The sequence below is a fragment of the Cydia splendana genome, chromosome 2 (assembly GCF_910591565.1).
Source record: "Cydia splendana chromosome 2, ilCydSple1.2, whole genome shotgun sequence".
Taxonomy (NCBI): domain Eukaryota; kingdom Metazoa; phylum Arthropoda; class Insecta; order Lepidoptera; family Tortricidae; genus Cydia; species Cydia splendana.
The window spans coordinates 23,005,185-23,023,439 of record NC_085961.1 but is presented as its reverse complement, the minus strand read 5'-3'; the positions used below and the strand labels follow the sequence as shown (position 1 = coordinate 23,023,439).

At 36.0% G+C, this 18,255-nt stretch overlaps 1 protein-coding gene across 8 annotated transcripts in view; it reads left to right on the top strand.

The window, feature by feature from the left end:
* Positions 1–18,255, top strand: part of LOC134806008 (sex determination protein fruitless-like) — a 111,606-nt gene that overhangs the window by 79,346 nt on the left and 14,005 nt on the right. For 4 of the 8 annotated variants that reach the window (XM_063779209.1, XM_063779202.1, XM_063779203.1 and 1 more), the window contains exon 4: positions 12,490–12,638. In XM_063779209.1, the coding sequence (XP_063635279.1) occupies positions 12,490–12,638 (149 nt within the window). The other 4 variants (XM_063779206.1, XM_063779205.1, XM_063779208.1 and 1 more) reach the window with 4 other exon arrangements.

The window sequence follows — 18,255 nt, the reverse complement described above, 5'->3', positions numbered from 1 at the left end:
GTATAGTTTGAATAATCTCAGGTAAATTTTTCGGGCTCGGACCCTAATCTGTTAAACAAAAGATATTGTTTCCTTTATGCAGAGGTTACAATTCTTACTGCTAATAGCCCCGACGTAAGTAACGGGAACAAACCCATTTAAAAAGCAAATTTACCATTCTAATTATATGGTTCAAATTCTTGAATCAGCTCATTCGGAGATAACACGTTTTTGCTATCTCTAAAAACAAGACCACCCTAATTGTTCTCTGAACAAGCTGTCATATGAATTTGAACCTTAATACTATCACGATAGTTGCTTTTTAAACGACATGGTTGCTTTGGCACGTGGCTGTAGACCGCTCTTAAAAGAAACAAAGGCTTTTGTTTAACGGATTAGCACCCGAACTCGAAAAATTCACCTGAGATTATTCAAACTATATGTTATTAGCAATATGACCTGGATTCTAAAACTGCCGGGAGACCATCTCTGTTGTTCCTCAGTTACAAATAATGACGTCATATAAATAATCACTGCCGAATTTCGTAAAATGTAAATTATAGCTATATACCATAGTAAATTGTCATAGTAAATTTTGTAATCACACAGTAAATTTACTGCCATCTTTCGACAGATGATTAAAACCAAAATCTGTCGAAAGATGGCACTACCCCACCAGGCACAACGGCCGTAACAACCATTGGAATCCAGTTTGAATTTGGAATTTATAGCGCGAGAATATGGTAAACATTTGAATGGACAACTTTCCAATGGGGTTGGCCGGTCGAAGTATTTAGCAGATGGCGCCAGCATAGCATAGCTTGCCCTGTCAATCCCTAGAATTGTGTCGAATTCTTATTTTTTTAATAGAGTTTTATGCCCTGGATGCCAGCCCTTTAAGCCAAATCTCATAGAACTCAACTAGAGAAAGGGGCAAGCTATTATGGCGCCATCTATACAAACCTTTGACAGTTGCCAACCCCATTGTTGATGCTGATGATCGTTACGGCTGGAATACGTGGTGGAGCATTGCTGGTAAGGCGTAATAGAAGAATAGAACCGAGCTGGAGCTTATCATTTTAATTAGTATGGGAAATTCGGAACTATGAAAGAAGATTGAGATAGACAGGGTCTATTTAGACGAACCATGGCTTAATTAAATTTTGAAGCTAAGAACTGAATAGGCTAGATGACAAATTTTCATTTACGATATCAATCGATCAGGTTTGTTTTTAGGATCAAATGTCTATATGAGACCCATTGCAATAAAGCAATACAAAAGTCAGAAATGATAGTCAAACTCTGACAATCATACTTCACTCGCGAAACGCCCCTAACAAAACAATAAGTGACCGTGACGTCAAGGTCACTGAAAGTATATCTTGAAGTATGGACTGTATGGAAAAAACAAGATAATATATCGTTTTTGTCGGTGAAATATTGCGTTTATGTACATAGTTGCTGTACAATCTTTTTTTGGATAAAATTTAAGGAATCGAATGGTATCCTTACTTATTTCCTTCTTGGAAGTTAAAAAAAAATTAAATTTTGGAACTTTCAGGTCTTAAATTTTTGTATTATTTCCATATATTATTTTAATATCCACATTATTGTGATAAATTGCTCATTTGCTATCTATTTTACTAGGTTTTGTTATAAAATTCAACATGTGTCATCATCCCTATTGTATGGAAGTAGTCACGTGACTTTTCGTAGCATATGTCATCTCGATACGATTTTTGTTTTTTCTTTTCGTTTGGCGTTTGTCGATGTACGATTGTCACATTTGATCACGTCATACACAGTACACTTTTACACTCACAACAGTGACACATGCTAAGCGAATGATTATTTTTAACCAGTTTGAGGGGATTCGAGCTACCTGTGGTGCGTTACCTCAAGATAACAATGAAGGAGCGTGTAGTTGGCCTATGCGAATGCTACTTTACTTCAGTCAAATGGTAAGCATAATTACTTATATATATATTACCCGAATTAAAGAATGACTCATGTTACACTATGTCGGGATTACGAGTTTGGGCGCACAACTAATTTCTAGTAGGTAGTAGTAAGGGGTCATCCATTAATTACGTCACACGAATTTCTAGGTTTTTTTACCCCTCCCCCCCCCTCCTTGTCACACTTGGTCACATTTGGCAAACCCCTCACGTCACATTTCTTCAACGAAATCGGCAAATATTTATTTAATATTATATCACAATATTTTTGACAAAAGAAATATTAGTAATTTTATAACCCAAAACTGATTGAGAAATAAAATTAAACGAATACAAATGATTATTTCAAAACCTTGTTATTTAAATGATAATTAGCGTATAAAATAATTTAAATACATTTTCGGTTACTGATGAAGTTAAAGTGACGTCACAAAGTTTATGACTCCCCCCTCCCCCTTGTCACAACATGTCACATTTTCTTGACCCTCCCTCCCCCTAAACGTGTGATGTAATTAATGGATGACCCCTAAGGTAAACGTCCTAGTGATGACTTTTAAGATGCAGTGAGTTGTGAGATGCGTAGCCGCGTAGCCTAGATACCAATCGCTTACGTTCCGTAGCGATCGAAACGCAACTGTCACTGTCGCACTAATATGGAAGAGTGATAGAGAGACAAACAGCCGTATTCGAACAATGAGATACGTCAAATACTAGATATTGAAACGATATGGATTGGATATGTCAGTGTCAAACAAGTGTCAAAAGTGACGTATCTCATTGTTCGAATACGGCTGATAAAGCTTTTCGTTGTCGAAGCGATAGCGATTGTAACCTTGGCTAGGCCGGCTGGTCCTTCTCCGAACGCAGCTCGCTGAGCACTGAGCAGACTCGGAACTCTGCTGGCTGACCCACTGCACCTTATAAGTTTAAAAATGACATGCACCGTGCACTGTGACAGTGACGAGGACCTAAGACAAATATTGAGTTGAAAAATACGTTAATGCTGAGTAGGTACCTACTGGAAATTCATATATGTATGTATTTTATTTTGTCTATTATATTTTACTTTAACGGACTCGAACTCGGCACGGTGTATCGTGCGTCATCCTTTATCTTGCGTCGTTATCTACATAGTTTCGCTTACATAACACTATACTCTTTTAATAAATACCTACTTCTGAAAATGCTGGAGGTAACCGATTTTTCTCTGGTATTTTATGGCTTGGCTTATTAATATAACAATGTGAAGTCATTTATTCATAGGCTTCTTAGCATTTTCAAGTCTTAAAAGAGTAAAGTAAGTAATGCGACACATTGCTGGAGTGCTCGTTGATAATTGAAATTAAAAAATTTGAGTGCATTTTCCAATTCGTATAAGACCACATATATGATCCGCATCGTCTCTGTGACGCAAAATTTCATAGCCTACTTAGTTTTGAGATATAATTCATGTTAATATTTAGTTGGTAACATGTTGACACCGTTCTTAGTAATATACCTAACTAGTGACCCGCCCCGGCTTTGCACAGATTAATAAATAATACACCTAAACTTTACTCAAGAATCACTCTATTGATAGGTGAAAACCGCATGAAAATCCGTTCAGTAGTTTTTGAGTTTATCGCGAACAAACACACAAACAGACAGACGCGGCGGGGGAATTTGTTTTATAAGGTGTGTAGTGATGTTAAATAAGTTAAATATCGTACCTACAACCAATCAGTTACTACAGTATAATCGGGATAGCAAACCACGTAGGTACCTATTAATAATAGGTATTGTACTCAACTGTACGGACACGGTCACGTAACAACTTGTTTAGAAAATGTGATTCGTTCTGCAATAAAAGATCGCCATTCTCTGTTATAAATCGGCACCTAGTAATGGCTGGGAGACGTCTCCTAATTTTAAAATCAGTCAACGGCCTCTCTCAAATATCGATCTTAATTACTCAGGCAGACGCAACTAGAATTGTTTGTTGTCATAATGTCCTATTAGGTTTCATTAGGTGTAACGTAAAAAATGGGCCGCATCAAGTGGCAGTCGCGTCTAGCGTCCACTTCGAACGCCAAATTTAATCAAAGCTCTTAGTAGCGTGGCAACGTGGCACCCTCACACATGGTCAGGGTGAGCTAATAAAAACTTTTACAAAAAAAAAGAAAACCGACTTCAAAAAGGATTATATAAAATATTATCCGTTTTTAGTTAGTATATGCGTTACCATTGTTACCAACTGATATGTTTGAAGTCGGTGCCAAGCCAAATTTGAAGCATACCATGATTTTAGGGTGACTCGATAAGAATGTACGTGTAAGAATGTATGTGTGTATGTACGTTGGATTACCTACCTTACACCACACGACAGCAATAATCATACTTTCTGTAGATACCTAAGAACACACCGTCAAGCCACCTTGGCGCAGTCCGTACCATGTTTGTCGGTACTAGTATAAAACCAATGCGATTGCCAATATGTTTTTTAAAGAGCAATTTTTACAAATTTTCGAACTGTCCATAGTACTCTGGTGTGGGATTGGGACTGAGTTATTTCCCGCCTCTTATCCAGAAAACTTGATTTCAAAATATAAAACAATCCAAGGACCATCTACAGGGCTTTAACTTTTTACCTGCATGGCAAATTTCACCAGTTTACATGGCAGTTGTTTAGCCGAAAAGGTGACAAAGAGACAGACAGAATTACTTTCACCATTATAATATTAATAAAGTTGTAATGTGAATTATAGACATAAACCTGATTATTTTTGACCGGTATTGTTACTATTTGTCGTGGCACCGACTTCAAACATATCAGTTGGTAACGCATATACTTAAAAATGGATAATATTTTATTTCATCCTTTTTGAAGTCGGTTTTCTTTTTTTTTGTAAAAGTTTTTATTTTTCAATTTTTAGTTTTAAGGCATTGTTAAAAGCTTATGAGTGACGTGTGACGCATGAATGAAAAGCATAATAATGCGTATCACTAAATTCGAAATTATTCCTGTCACTACACAAACACAAAATCCATCCTCCGCCCCGCCACTGATCCAATCCCTCAACCCCCCAATCCCTCAATCCCCCGATCACTCAACCCCTGATCACGGAACCCCTCGACCCTGAACCACCAACCTTTCAACCGCCATTTCCCGACTCCTCAGTAGCCTTACCATAAGTCTTACACTGACATATTCGCTAGCGTGTGCGTAACTTACTTTCTATGCGTCGTGCTGGCATCCTATTAGTGCGAACGAGATAGTTACGAAGACGCTAGCGAATATGTAGTAGTGTCAAACTCTTGGTAGGGCTACAGTTGTACTTCATCAAATTGGTGATTTTCGGGGGGAAATGCTTAAGTTACTATAGAAAACAACGATGTCGCCATACTCGTGCCTTTAAAAATTGAGGAGTTCCCTCATTTCCTTATGAATTCCGTCATCAGATTAGAACCAACAATGTTATGGGAACACCTTAGAGGTAACTTCGTTCAAACGAAAAAAGAATTACTCAAATCGGACCACGGGTTTCGGAGTAATCTACATTTATATAAAAACTTTTTACAAAAAAAAGCAAACCGACTTCAAAAAGGATGAAATAAAATATTATCCTTTTTGAAGTCTATGCGTTACCAACTGATATGTTTGAAGTCGGTGCCAAGCCAAATTTTGAAGCATACCATGATTTTGGTGCGATTCGATAAGGATGTACCTACGTTGGATTGCCTTACACGACGACAATGAACGTACTTTCTGTAGGTACAGTCGATGTTAAAAATATGTTTACACTTTTCGCCTTATTACAAAGGAGTAAGGTGCAAAAGTGTAAATATATCTTTGACGTCGATTGTATCTAAGAACACACCTCAGAACACACGATCAAACCTTCTTGGCGCAGTCTGTACCATGTTTGTCGGCACATTAGTGGAAATCCAATGCATTTTTTTTTTCGTCGGTTTTTTCAAAGAGCATTTCTTACTAATGCTCGAACAGTCTATAGCACGCAAGTGTGAGATTGGGACTGAGTAATTTCCCGTCCCTTATCCAGAGGACTACATTTCAAAATATAAAACAATTTAAGAAATTTACCTTCTTGCCAAATTTCACCTAAAGCGGTTCAGTTGTTTAGCCATGAAAAGGCAGACAAAATTACTTACACATTTGTAATAGTTATTAGTGCAGTTCTAATGGGATTTATAGCTATAAAGCTGATTATTTTGACTGGTATTGTTACTACTTGGCTTGGCACCGACTTCAAACATATCAGTTGGTAACGCATAGACTTCAAAAATGATAATATTTTATTTCATCCTTTTTGAAGTCGGTTTGCTTTTTTTTGTAAAAAGTTTTTATTTTTCCATTTTTAGTTTTAACGCATTGTTAAGAGCGCGACGCATGAATGAAAAACAAGATCATGTTTAACACTAAATTCGTGTAAGTACCTATTACTTTAATAAATATGTATGTAATCAGGAATTTTCTCGAGTCCGTCTGGGAAATTATAATTCCTGTCACTACTACACTAAATCCATCCTCCGCCCCGCCACTGGCCCAATCCCTCAACGCCCCGATCACTCAACCTCACAGCGCATCAACCCCTGATCCAGGAACCCCTCGACCCTGAACCAGGAATTGTCTCGAGTCCGTCTGGGAAATTATAATTCCTGTCAACTAAATCCATCCGCCCGCCCCGCCACTGACCCAATCCCTCAGCCCCCGATCACTCAACCTCACAGCACATCAACCCCTGATCCAGGAACCCCTCGATCCTGAACCAGCAACCCTTCAACCGCCATTCCCCGACCCGTTAATCTCTGACCCCTTAACTCCTAACCCTAACCCCCGATCAGTAGCCTTACCAGCTTACCACGAGTTTGACATTGATATATTCGCTAGCATGTGTGTAACTTACTTCCTATGCATCTCGCTCGTACTAACCTTAGTGTGAGCGAGATGCATAAAAAGTTACATTTAGATGCATAAGACGTTAGCGAATATGTCAATGTCAAACTCGTGGTAAGGCTACAGTTGCAGTACATCAAATTGGTGGTTTTCGGAAGCAAATGCTCGAGTTACTTTAGAAAACCCCGAAATCACTTAACACGTGCCTTTAAAAATTGAGGAGTTCCCTCAATTCCTCATGGACTCCATCATCAGACCAGAACCAAAAATAATACGGAAACACCTTGGAGGTAACTTCTTCCAAACAAAAAAAGAATTACTCAAATCGGATCACAGGTGCCAGAGTAATCGCTGAACATATTTACATTTAAAGAAATCATCATCATTATCATCAAAATAATCATCATCATCAGGTCTAATTCATCAAATTAGTGGTTTTCGAGAGAAAATGCTCGAGTTGCTTATGAAAACGCCCAAAACACCATGCATGTGCCTTTAAAAATTGAGGAGTTCCCTCAATTCCTCATGGATTCCATCATCAGAACAGAACCAAATTAAAATGGGACCAACTCATAAGTAGCTCCTTTAAAACAAAAAAAGAATTACTCAAATCGGACTACGGATGTCGGAGTAATCGGTGAACGTACATAGAAAAAAAAAAAATAGCCACAACCGAATACAGAACCTCCTCCTTGTATGAAATTGAAGTCGGTTAAAAATCATCATTATTATCATCAACAATCATCATCATCAGGTCCACTCTATCAAATTAGTGATTTTCAAGAGGGAATGCTTGATTTGCTTAAGACAATACCCAAATTACCATACATGTGCCTTTAACAATTGAGGAGTTCCCTCAATTCTTCATGGATCCCATCATCAGAACAGCACCAGATTAATGTGGGACCACCTTGGAAGTACCTTCTTTCGAACAAAAAATAATTGCTCAAATCGGACCACGGGTCTCGGAGTAATCGCTGAACGTCCTACATTTTAAGAAATCGTCATGATTATCATCAAAACAATCATCATCATCAGGTCCACTTCATCAAATTGGTGCTTTTCGAGAGAAAATGCTCGAGTTGCTTAAGAAAACACCCAAATCACCATACATGTGCTTTGAAAAATTGAGGAGTTCCCTCAATTCCTCATGGATCCCATCATCAGAACAGCACCAGATTAATGTGCTACCACCTTGGAAGTACCTTCTTTCGAACAAAAAAATAATTACTCAAATCGACCCACGGGTCTCGGAGTAATCGGTGAACATACATAAAAAAAAAAACATAGCCACAACCGAATACAGAACCTCCTCCTTCTATGAAATTGAAGTCGGTTAAAAATGGCCCAGTACACCAGCAGAGGTCTGAAACTATCTCTTTTAAATACGTACTGGTATATTTACTTAGTCTACCTAATAACCAGAGCCCGGAATTCTCGTAGCATTTTTGAGCTGTCATAGGGACTTCTCGTTTATCGACTTCCGATTATACATATGTATATCGATAAATACAGAATGCAATATGTAAAATATGATTACGAGTAGAAGTAAACAACATGCAGTCTTATCGCGAATGAGCGATCTCTTCGAGATAACCTTTGGATACCAACTTTTAGGAAATTAAAATAATAATATTTTATCGTTTTTCATACATAATTCGTGGACTGCTTATGACTTTTATATAATTATTTTAATTTCTAATTATAATTTCCTAAAAGTTGGTATCCAAAGGTTATCTCCAAGAGATCGCTCATTCGCGATAAGACTGCATGTTGTTTACTTCTACTCGTAATCATATTTTACATATTGTATAATTCTGTATTTATCGATATACATATGTATAATCGGAAGTCGATAAACGAGAAGTCCCTATGACAGCTCAAAAATGCTACGAGAATTCCGGGCTCTGCTAATAACCTACCTAAAAGTAGGGAAGTGGTAATTAAACTATTACCGTCAATGCCCTTACCCTAACCTCTACAACTAAACCTCTAGCTCACTCTAGCTACATTACTATGTACGTACTTATGTCCCTATATATGTGGAAGTTATTAGAGGAAGAAACGGCAGCATAGTTTAGGAGATTGTTTTTCGTCTCATTAGGCACTGACGTACCTGTCACGTGCCCGCAGCTGAAGAACGCAAGGCGGTATTTCATGGACAATTTACATACAGATGGATTAACGTCCCGAGGGTCGGCCATCCGTTGAATTTCTATTGTTAGATTGGAAAATGTAGCGCCACCGCGCTCGACTTTCCTTCCTTGATAATGATTAGTTTGCAACAGCGTCACCACGTATACGCACCTGATGGAACTTTTATTTTAACGCTTTCGTCCGCAATAAGACGCAATCAAATTTATATGCGAGTAGGTTGGTAACGGTACCTGCTTACGATTTATATTGCGCACATGCTCCTTATCTTTATAATTTATTTCCAAAACTGTAAGTCTGCCACGACGGTGCCACTTTAATATAGCAAGTGCTAAAGTTAACTGAGGAATGTGAAATGCTGTAACTAGCAATGATTCGAATCAAATATGATTATTATTATTTTTATATACACCCACCCATAAACATTGTATAATGGGGTGTCCTTAACAAGTTTAACAACTCTTAACGCGGTTGTGTTTAACATGTGCATTTTTTGTTTGTAATAGAGTATACCTATAGGAGTTAATGAATCAAGTGTAGGATTTTCCTGCGTCTAGAACTTTTTAGACATAGCATAGCAACGTGGAAGGCTTTTTGAAATATTATAATAATAGCTAAATTGAAACGGCAGTACTAAACTCACTAAATAACAGTTAAACTTAGTTATTGAAACGAAAAGTTACTACCTAAGTATAAAAGCGCATTGTATCAGTGCATCAAGAAAATCCTTTCATAAATTAAGGTATTAATTATACCGGGCGTTGCTTAAGGAATTTACTAAATAAATCGAACTTGGATTGCCGTTTAAGAGCGAACCGATTTCCTAAATGGCGCCGAGTCCGGTCGGCAGTCCAGCACAGGGAGATTGACTCATTTGCACTGCATTACATTACCAACCGACACGGACAGCCACTCTCATCTCGCGGTAATGAACAGATTGTTGCCCATAGGACTTTACCGTTATACAGTATACAGTAGTATAGGTACGTAGGTATACCTACACTACCTACCTCTATCTATAGGTACCGTTAGAGCACCCGTGCTCTACTAGTTAGGTAGGTTCACCTAAAAATATATTATTAGCTAAGAATCTCTTTTAGTTAGAGAGAGAGAGAGAGAATATCCGTAAAAGGTATCCGTTTCATAATGGTATTAGGTAGGTAACAAACAAAATTTAAGACAACGTTTAAAAAAAGATAGAATTAGTAGGTACCTACCTACATTACGGTACAAGTGCGATAAGTAGGAAATTCGCAACGAGTAGCGATAAAACAAAGGCGGTAAAGTAGCACCATATGTACTGTAAAAATATTAATGTTAGTACAATTAGGTATATATCGGTATCTAATCAAGCTCAGATTAATGTACTTACTTTTACTAAAACTCTCATTACGAAAATCTACATGAGTCGTAAAATCGTCAAAATCTGAAATTAAGGTGGGTAACATAGTAACAAATAGGTACCTATTAGACGAATGTGAAATTACTGAATTACTTAAGTACTTACTTTTAGTAATTAAAATGCATATTTCAGTTCAAAGAGTCTTTCCCGCCGAAATTTCTCTTCGCGTCACGTACTTAACGTCGTACACTACACCGTCCGTCGTATTGGCTTAATACCGTCCTAAAACCAGTAACAAAACAAGTAGGTAGGTATAGGTAGGGAGGTAGGTACATAACGACCTTTTAGGTATGATCTCATGACAACTAGAGTTCAATGACCAATGAATAACTGAACCTACGCCGAACAGGGCAGATGGTGCTTAATAGGTATCGCTACTGCAACATCAAAATAAGGTTTTATGAAACTACATAATATGTACATTATTTATATACATTTAGGAATAAATGTTAGGTAGTTTTAAAAGTAAAAATCCATTTATTTTACGTTTGAAACTTTATAAAGTATTGTAAAAGTAAATGAATACATGCAAAGAACCACTATAAAGTAGATATCATAACATAATATAAGAATAGTAGATATCAGTGAGATTTCAGACAAGATACATAACGCCATCTGTGTCCATATTAGCAATATACGAAGGACGGTTGCCTGTTATCTACGTCTAAAAAGTTTGTATAGATGGCGCTAGATGTACGCGCAATGCACGGATGTGCAAATTTGCGATGAACTGAGAGAATGTCAAGGCCAACGCTTATAAAGTGATAACCATGGAATCACAGTGATACACAATCAAATTTTTGATTTTAATCACTAGAAAATTAATTTTAAGTGTAATTATTATCCTAAACCTCTTTTAAAAACGTAAATTTCGTACTTCATTCTCAATGTTGTTGATCGCGTTATAACCTCAATTCTGTATCTATGGGCGTGGGAATTTCCGAAATATGAACTTATAAATCCATAAAAATGTATTTTCACGGTTTGAAATTGTTAATTGGTAAATCCTGAGTGATAAAATTTAAACACTTCCGGAATAAATTCAAAATAGACGTATGTAAAGATTAAATATTGCCTGACAATTTAAATTTAGCGCTAAACTTCTAAGGCATGAAGTTCGCATTGCGAAATACGAATACTGGCCGATTGATGTGAAAGATATTCCGAAGGCCGTGAACATTGCGGAAATCGAGATGTGTGTGTGGTCAAAAAGACAGTGCAAGGTAGGGGTCGGGTGGCGTTTGTGATGGCAAAAATTTTGCAAATGGTGAGTTAGGAATTATTGACTTATTGTGCGTCCTGGATTCGATTTCGGTTTGTGATTGTGAATTAGTTTGGTGTTAGAAAAAAAAATAGTGCTGATTGATAGTTTTTACCCAAATTCTAAGATAGGGATCGGCAAATGGCGCTACGATTTGCCAAAGTTAACACAACTACGCGTTTAGAAATCCCGTACGTCCTCAGGTCACCTAGATTTAGAGGCGCGGGATGGTCTGTGAAAAGAAACAAATAGTGGTGCATCCTCGAATTCCTGAAATCACGCGTTTGGTGTTAGCAACTGGGACATCCAGCTTGGCGATTATAACGGTGTCAGCATGTTGCGATTTTTTTGGCCAGCGGTACTACTTTTTAAACTCGTTTATAGAAGCGGCTAGAGGCTTCCGCGTCCCGTAGGGTCGCTGGCCCCGCTGTCTGCCTTCTGGAGTTAAATTACATAATGTATGGTTCTTGTTTGGAGCGTGCAACAAGTAGACATGTGTCGGCGGCTAACTGTCAATGTGGTGTACAGTAAGCCCGCGGCCCCCATTAATTCGAGCCGCTGATGTCACTTATCTCTGCGCTCTCCTATCTAGGCCCTATGGCCGCCAATTTTTTACACATACTTAGTATCTTAATGTAAATTTGATAACCGGCGCACGTCTCTAATTACCGGCTGTTTAAATAATGTAACGCAAATTTAGGGTTGTTGTGAGTGAATAACTGTCTATATAAAATTTTATGTTCATTATAATTTTTGCAAAGAACTGGTATAATATTTTAAATTGAAAGCTTGGATCTGAACTGTGTAGAATGAGTGGAATGATGTTAACTGTTATTTGCAGCACGGTCACTGACACTAGCAGCAATGGACCAGCAATTCTGCTTGCGCTGGAACAACCACCCAAACAACCTGACTGATGTGCTCGCCAGCCTGCTGCAGAGGGAAGCCCTCTGCGATGTCACACTTGCCTGCGATGGAGAAACAGTTAAGGTAACTAATATCTAACTACTAATTATTTAGTAATCTTATATATATAACAGGTTTGCTACCTACAATAAGTAGGCATTATATTGACTAAATCAAAATTTTTATTGTAATTTGCCACTTATTTCAGGTTTATTTACAAAACAAACTGAACTCATCAATTGACACCAATTGAGTTGCTACTTGAAATCAAATAGATTGTTTGGTTTTACAGCTTAGTATTTTAGGTCAAAATACTCAAATGACATAACAAAGTAGCTAGTAACATTGTATAAAAAGTATTTATTTAACTGGGACCCGTTTCTCAAAAGCTTGTAGCTTGTAATACAAACAGATATCACTTTTTGACAGCTTTTGTTAGAAAGGGACTTCCACTTGTATTACAAGAAACGGGCCCCTGTGCCCTGTTATCAAAAGCTTGTAACTTGTAATTAGTGATCGTTATCAACGTGCAGTTTTCGTAGCAAAGGGTATGGTTGGCAGAAAAAACAAATACATTTGAATATTCACTTTTGTTCTTAACTATAAAATAAATACTTATCTTAGGATTACACCTCTAGATATAACTCTTTACGGCACAAAACCTTTTCCGCCCTAATATATTTTTAAAACAATGACGTCAAATGACATTAAATGTCATAAAAATACAACTATAGTTATGTGCAATATTTTAGAGACTTAAATTAACCTTCCTGTGACTTCTGTTAACATAGAAAGGTCATTTAGCTATTTAGTTTTTTTGTCAACCATACTTTGCTGCCAATACAGCATGTTGATAACGATCACTACTTGTAATACAAGTGGAAGTCCCTTTTTGACAGCTTTTGTTAGAAAAGAACTTCCACTTGTATTACAAGTTACAAGCTTTTGATAAACAGGGCACTGGTCTTTATTGTATTCAGTTAGTAGTACAATCAGGTTGCTAAGACCTATTTAAATTTTTACACAGTATTCCTTAATAAGGTTGATAGTTAAATTTAAAATTTGTCAGTTTATAATATTAATGAAGCCCAATCTTCAGTTATAAAAAATATATATTGTGTTATATTTCAGATTACACATCAAATCATAATATTGACATGTTATTGTTGTGATAATTGTTTACCATTGCATCTGCTGAGTGTAAACAGTAGTATTACATGCTTGTGTAATGCTTTGTTATATTAAATACACATTATATTACAATTTGGCTGTGAATATTACGCGATGTCCAAGTACTTATTTCGACGTATCAATAGATATTTATTTAGCATAAATATTAATGTTTGTTACATTGATATGAAAAAAATAGAATACTAACTATGCAGTACCTATAAAATAATTGTAGGCAAAATAGGTATAAATGTGTTTTTTATGTTTTTTACTTGAAATTGTTTCAATTTTAAGTTTTTGCAGTAACCTAGGTTTACATACCCAAAGGGAGCCAAACCCTTTAACTAAGCCTCAACTGTCCCTTTATCTGTTTGTCTATCTGTCAGCTCAACTGCTGTATGTCCCAAACCATATTCACTGTTTAAGTTTTTGTCAATTTGCAAACAGAGTTTTCCATTTTATTGTGGCTATAACTACAATCAATAAAAATTTAATTAATTTATAAGGCCCAATAAGACAAACAGGTATTATTAGAATTTAACATTTATTTTTTAACATGCTCGAACTGTAGGAGAAGATCTTAAATAACATTTGGAGACCTTAAATACCTAATGACAACTACAGGAATTATAGCGTTTAAGGATTACAGAGGGCTGTATCAGGCTTAGGTACACATTTGACTTTTACACAGAGTGTGTAGGTATGGTTGCTTCAACAACGATTTTTTTTTTAAAAGGGCATAAACAAATTGTTTTTTTTTTTTTATTTGATTTGTCTATAAAAACTAAACAAACTTCAAACTCGGTCTGAAGATAGGAAAGAATATATTGAATAACAAGATAATCATAAATGATGGATTCGGACTGCATGAGATAATGGAGAAAATTAAAAATTTTGTAAAATAGTGATTGTACCCAATGACTCCAAAGAACTCTTGCAGCATGTGTGTCATGTACGACACACAATTGGCCGGTTTTTAACTTGACAGAATATGATATGCCCAAGGTCATACCCAATGTCGCCTTAATAAAATATTGTAATTACAATTTTAATCAATACACCGTGTTTTTATTGAATTCCGTTAACTTCGGGGTATGGTTAAGTACGTTTAAGAGAACTAAATGGCATAGTTAATTAAAAAAAATTATTGCTTTAAAAAAAATTAAGTTTAAAAAGTAATTAAATGTAGCATGTAGCGTTGTTGTAACACGGGCATTACATTTAACTAAACCAAACAATTGAAATCTGTGACATATCAATGTCATCTCGAACATCGATCGACCGAGATTGTACTTAAGTTTAGTAGCAAATGTATGAACTCATTCTAAACACTAATCAATATGTAAACCGGCCCTAAGGCAAGTGTACACGCTTGTAGAGGCCTTATAGGATTTTTTTTTTATTGATTATCTCCAAAATGGAGTTAATTAGAATATCGGTGTCTTTGAGAAAGTTACTTGATTTAAGCTCAGGAATGCACCCTTGAAATTAACGGAAATAAAAAAAAACACGGTGTATAACTGTTAAAAATATATTTTTAATACAAATACATAAAAAGTTAAAAAGTCTCACATGCCCTAACTTCGCCTTTATTGTCCAGCTTCGTCTGCTCAATAAAATTTATTTTAAACGTTAGCCTACCACAATTTATTTTAATCTTATATGTGTGATTCAATATACATGTACAAGTAAGTATCTTGCATGTATTTTGATTTTGACTAATTATTAGGCGAAACAGTTAAGGCGAAGTTATGGATCTACCTACTTACCTACTGAAGGTGAATTTAGATTACTTTTTTTTAGTTAAGTAATTTAATTTTTTTCACAATATTCTGTTTCTCTTTTGTTCCATAATGCCAATTCCTGTTAGATCGTTTATTTTCCGTTGTTATGCAGTCATTTTTAGGGTACCGTATCTCAAAAGGAAAAACGGAACCCTTAAAGGATCACTTTGTTGTCCGTCCTTCCGTCCGTCTGTCTGTCGAGACCGTTTATCTCGGGAACACGTGGCGGTGCTGAGTTGAAATTAAAACTATATACTCAGGTCTACACAGTCCATTGAAACTGTAAAGAAATCAAACATTTAATAAATTGTTATATTTATACGGAACGGAACCCTTGGTGGGCGAGTCCGACGCGCACTTGGCCGGTTTTTCTTTATTATCACACCTAGTTTGAGGTTTATATGCGTAACCGTTATAGCCCCCTGGCACCTAGCGGCTTTTTATAGTTTTTATAGAACCTAATGATTGAACCATGTCGTTAATACCGAAATATTTGAGAATACAATAAGTGCCGAAAACGCCAAGCGCCCTTCACGAAAGACCCAATCTTAGTTTGAATTTTCCCGCCAGCGATGGTCACATGATTTACGACGACCAATAGCAACTAAGCAGAGCATTGGTATTGGTACCTATAGGCCTAAGGTAAACTAACGCATTGGTTGTTTACGTATGTGATCATGTAGGTAATTATTAGGCATCCGTAATTCCGTACCTAGTACCTAGAGTACGGTCTGCAGTACGGAACCTAAAAAGCTATTGAGTCAAATTTAATTATTTGATTCCAGAGCAAAGAATTAGGAGCTTCCAAAAATAAGTTCTTTTTCGTAACTCATTCTAATAAGCACTTAAGAATTAAAAAATCTAAAAATGTCATCTAAAGGGTAATAAGGATAGGATAGTCATTCAAACTGTACTCGACAATAACTCAGTATGTTTTAAAAGACAAGAAATTCGTACATTGTCACTTTTTGCAGTTCCATTTTTTCGGTTTCTTAGTACCATCTAACAACAGTACCTATTTTGCCGATTATTTAATAAAGGCTTATTATTAACCGGGCAACTAAAATATTAAACAGGAACTTTCATTGGGCATATAATAATATAATTTGGCTGTGCATTAATATTTTAGCGCCAAAAAAAAATATTTTGGCCTCAAATATAAGCATCATATTATTTAAAAAAAACTAGCAGCAAAATCAAGCCACCTAAAAAAATTATAGGGAACTTAAAGTGATAAGTTGGCGTCTAAAATAATAAATTGGCAACTAATATTGTAAAGCGATCATAAAATTTAGTTGTCATCTAGTTGTTCACACCTAAAGGGGCCCACTGATTAATAGTCCGCCGGACGGTATCGGCCTGTCAGTTAGAACAAAATTTTGACAGTTCCGAACAACTGACAGGCCGATACCGTCCGGCGGACTGTTAATCAGTGGGCGCCTTAAGTAATCAACTAATCATAACTGAGCATATCGTTTCAGCTAGGTAGTATTTTAACACGAAAGCAGTTAAATTTAATGAATATTGGTCACTTTATACACAAAACACCTCAAATTAATTTACCAATACGCAATGGTCAGTATACTTATAGTCGAAATTTCTAATCATGAAACGCCTAATGGCCATTATACCATTAGATCTTTAAATTTTTAATTACTAATTTCAATAGTTACCACCGTGTTCTGCTAGAGTCAACAGATAGGTGCGACGACGAGCGAAGCGAGGAGGAGCGTATTAGGTTGACCGTGTAATGACCAAACAAAATATTTTAAAAGAACTCATTTCTTAATTAATAGATAGCCGTTTTCTTTTTAAAATGTGCTTCATAAATGATCTCCAATATATTAATTCAGTTGCCAAATAAATACTTGGTACCTGCCTAAAAATAATCAAAAGCTGTAACGGCATTAAAATACAACTCATATTGATATATTTTAAGACTCCGTTTTTGTTGCCAAACTATTAATTTTAGTAGCCATTTCAATTTTTTTAAACTACCCAAATTCGATTAATTAGTTGACCGGTTAAATACGTGCCTTTAATAAAATCCAGCCTCTAATCACAGTCAGCTATTTTAACCAGATTTCTTGTTAAATTTTGTTCCGTTAGCCACACAGTAAGTCAGGTTGATAGACAATGTTGCAACACATATTTATTACTCGTACTATCAATAAACTCTGCTTATGACCAAACCCCGTTATCAAAGTTGCAATTCATTGAATATCTGGATTGGCAAAAGAATTTGCCGTAGGGTAGGTAACCCTAACTTCACCGTTAGTGCGCAAGCCCAACTTCGCCTGAATGTATTATAATGGGTAATTCCACCGTAACGACGTTACATTTTAAGCGAAGTTCAGAATTTCAATTTAGGATATAATGTAATTATAAACATTCAGAAATTGAATAACAACTGTAAATTTAATATAAAATTTCCCTTAATGTAAACACTCAAAATAATAGAGAAGTCTTTTGCACGTTTTGTAAAATAAATTACATTAAATTTAATTGTTGTAACTGATGTTACAATGAATAGACATGTACTCGTAAGTATGAAGGTTTGAGGACAATGTTATTTTCTCTGAATCGAAGTTTGTTTAGAGAAAGCCTTTAATTGATAAAAATCTATTATTAATCAATGTTTATTATTATCAAAATAATACGCAAAAAAAAACACACATTCTAGGAAACCGACAAAATATACCGTAACTGGTGTTACCGGAAATTCGTAGCTGATGTTACTATTAAAA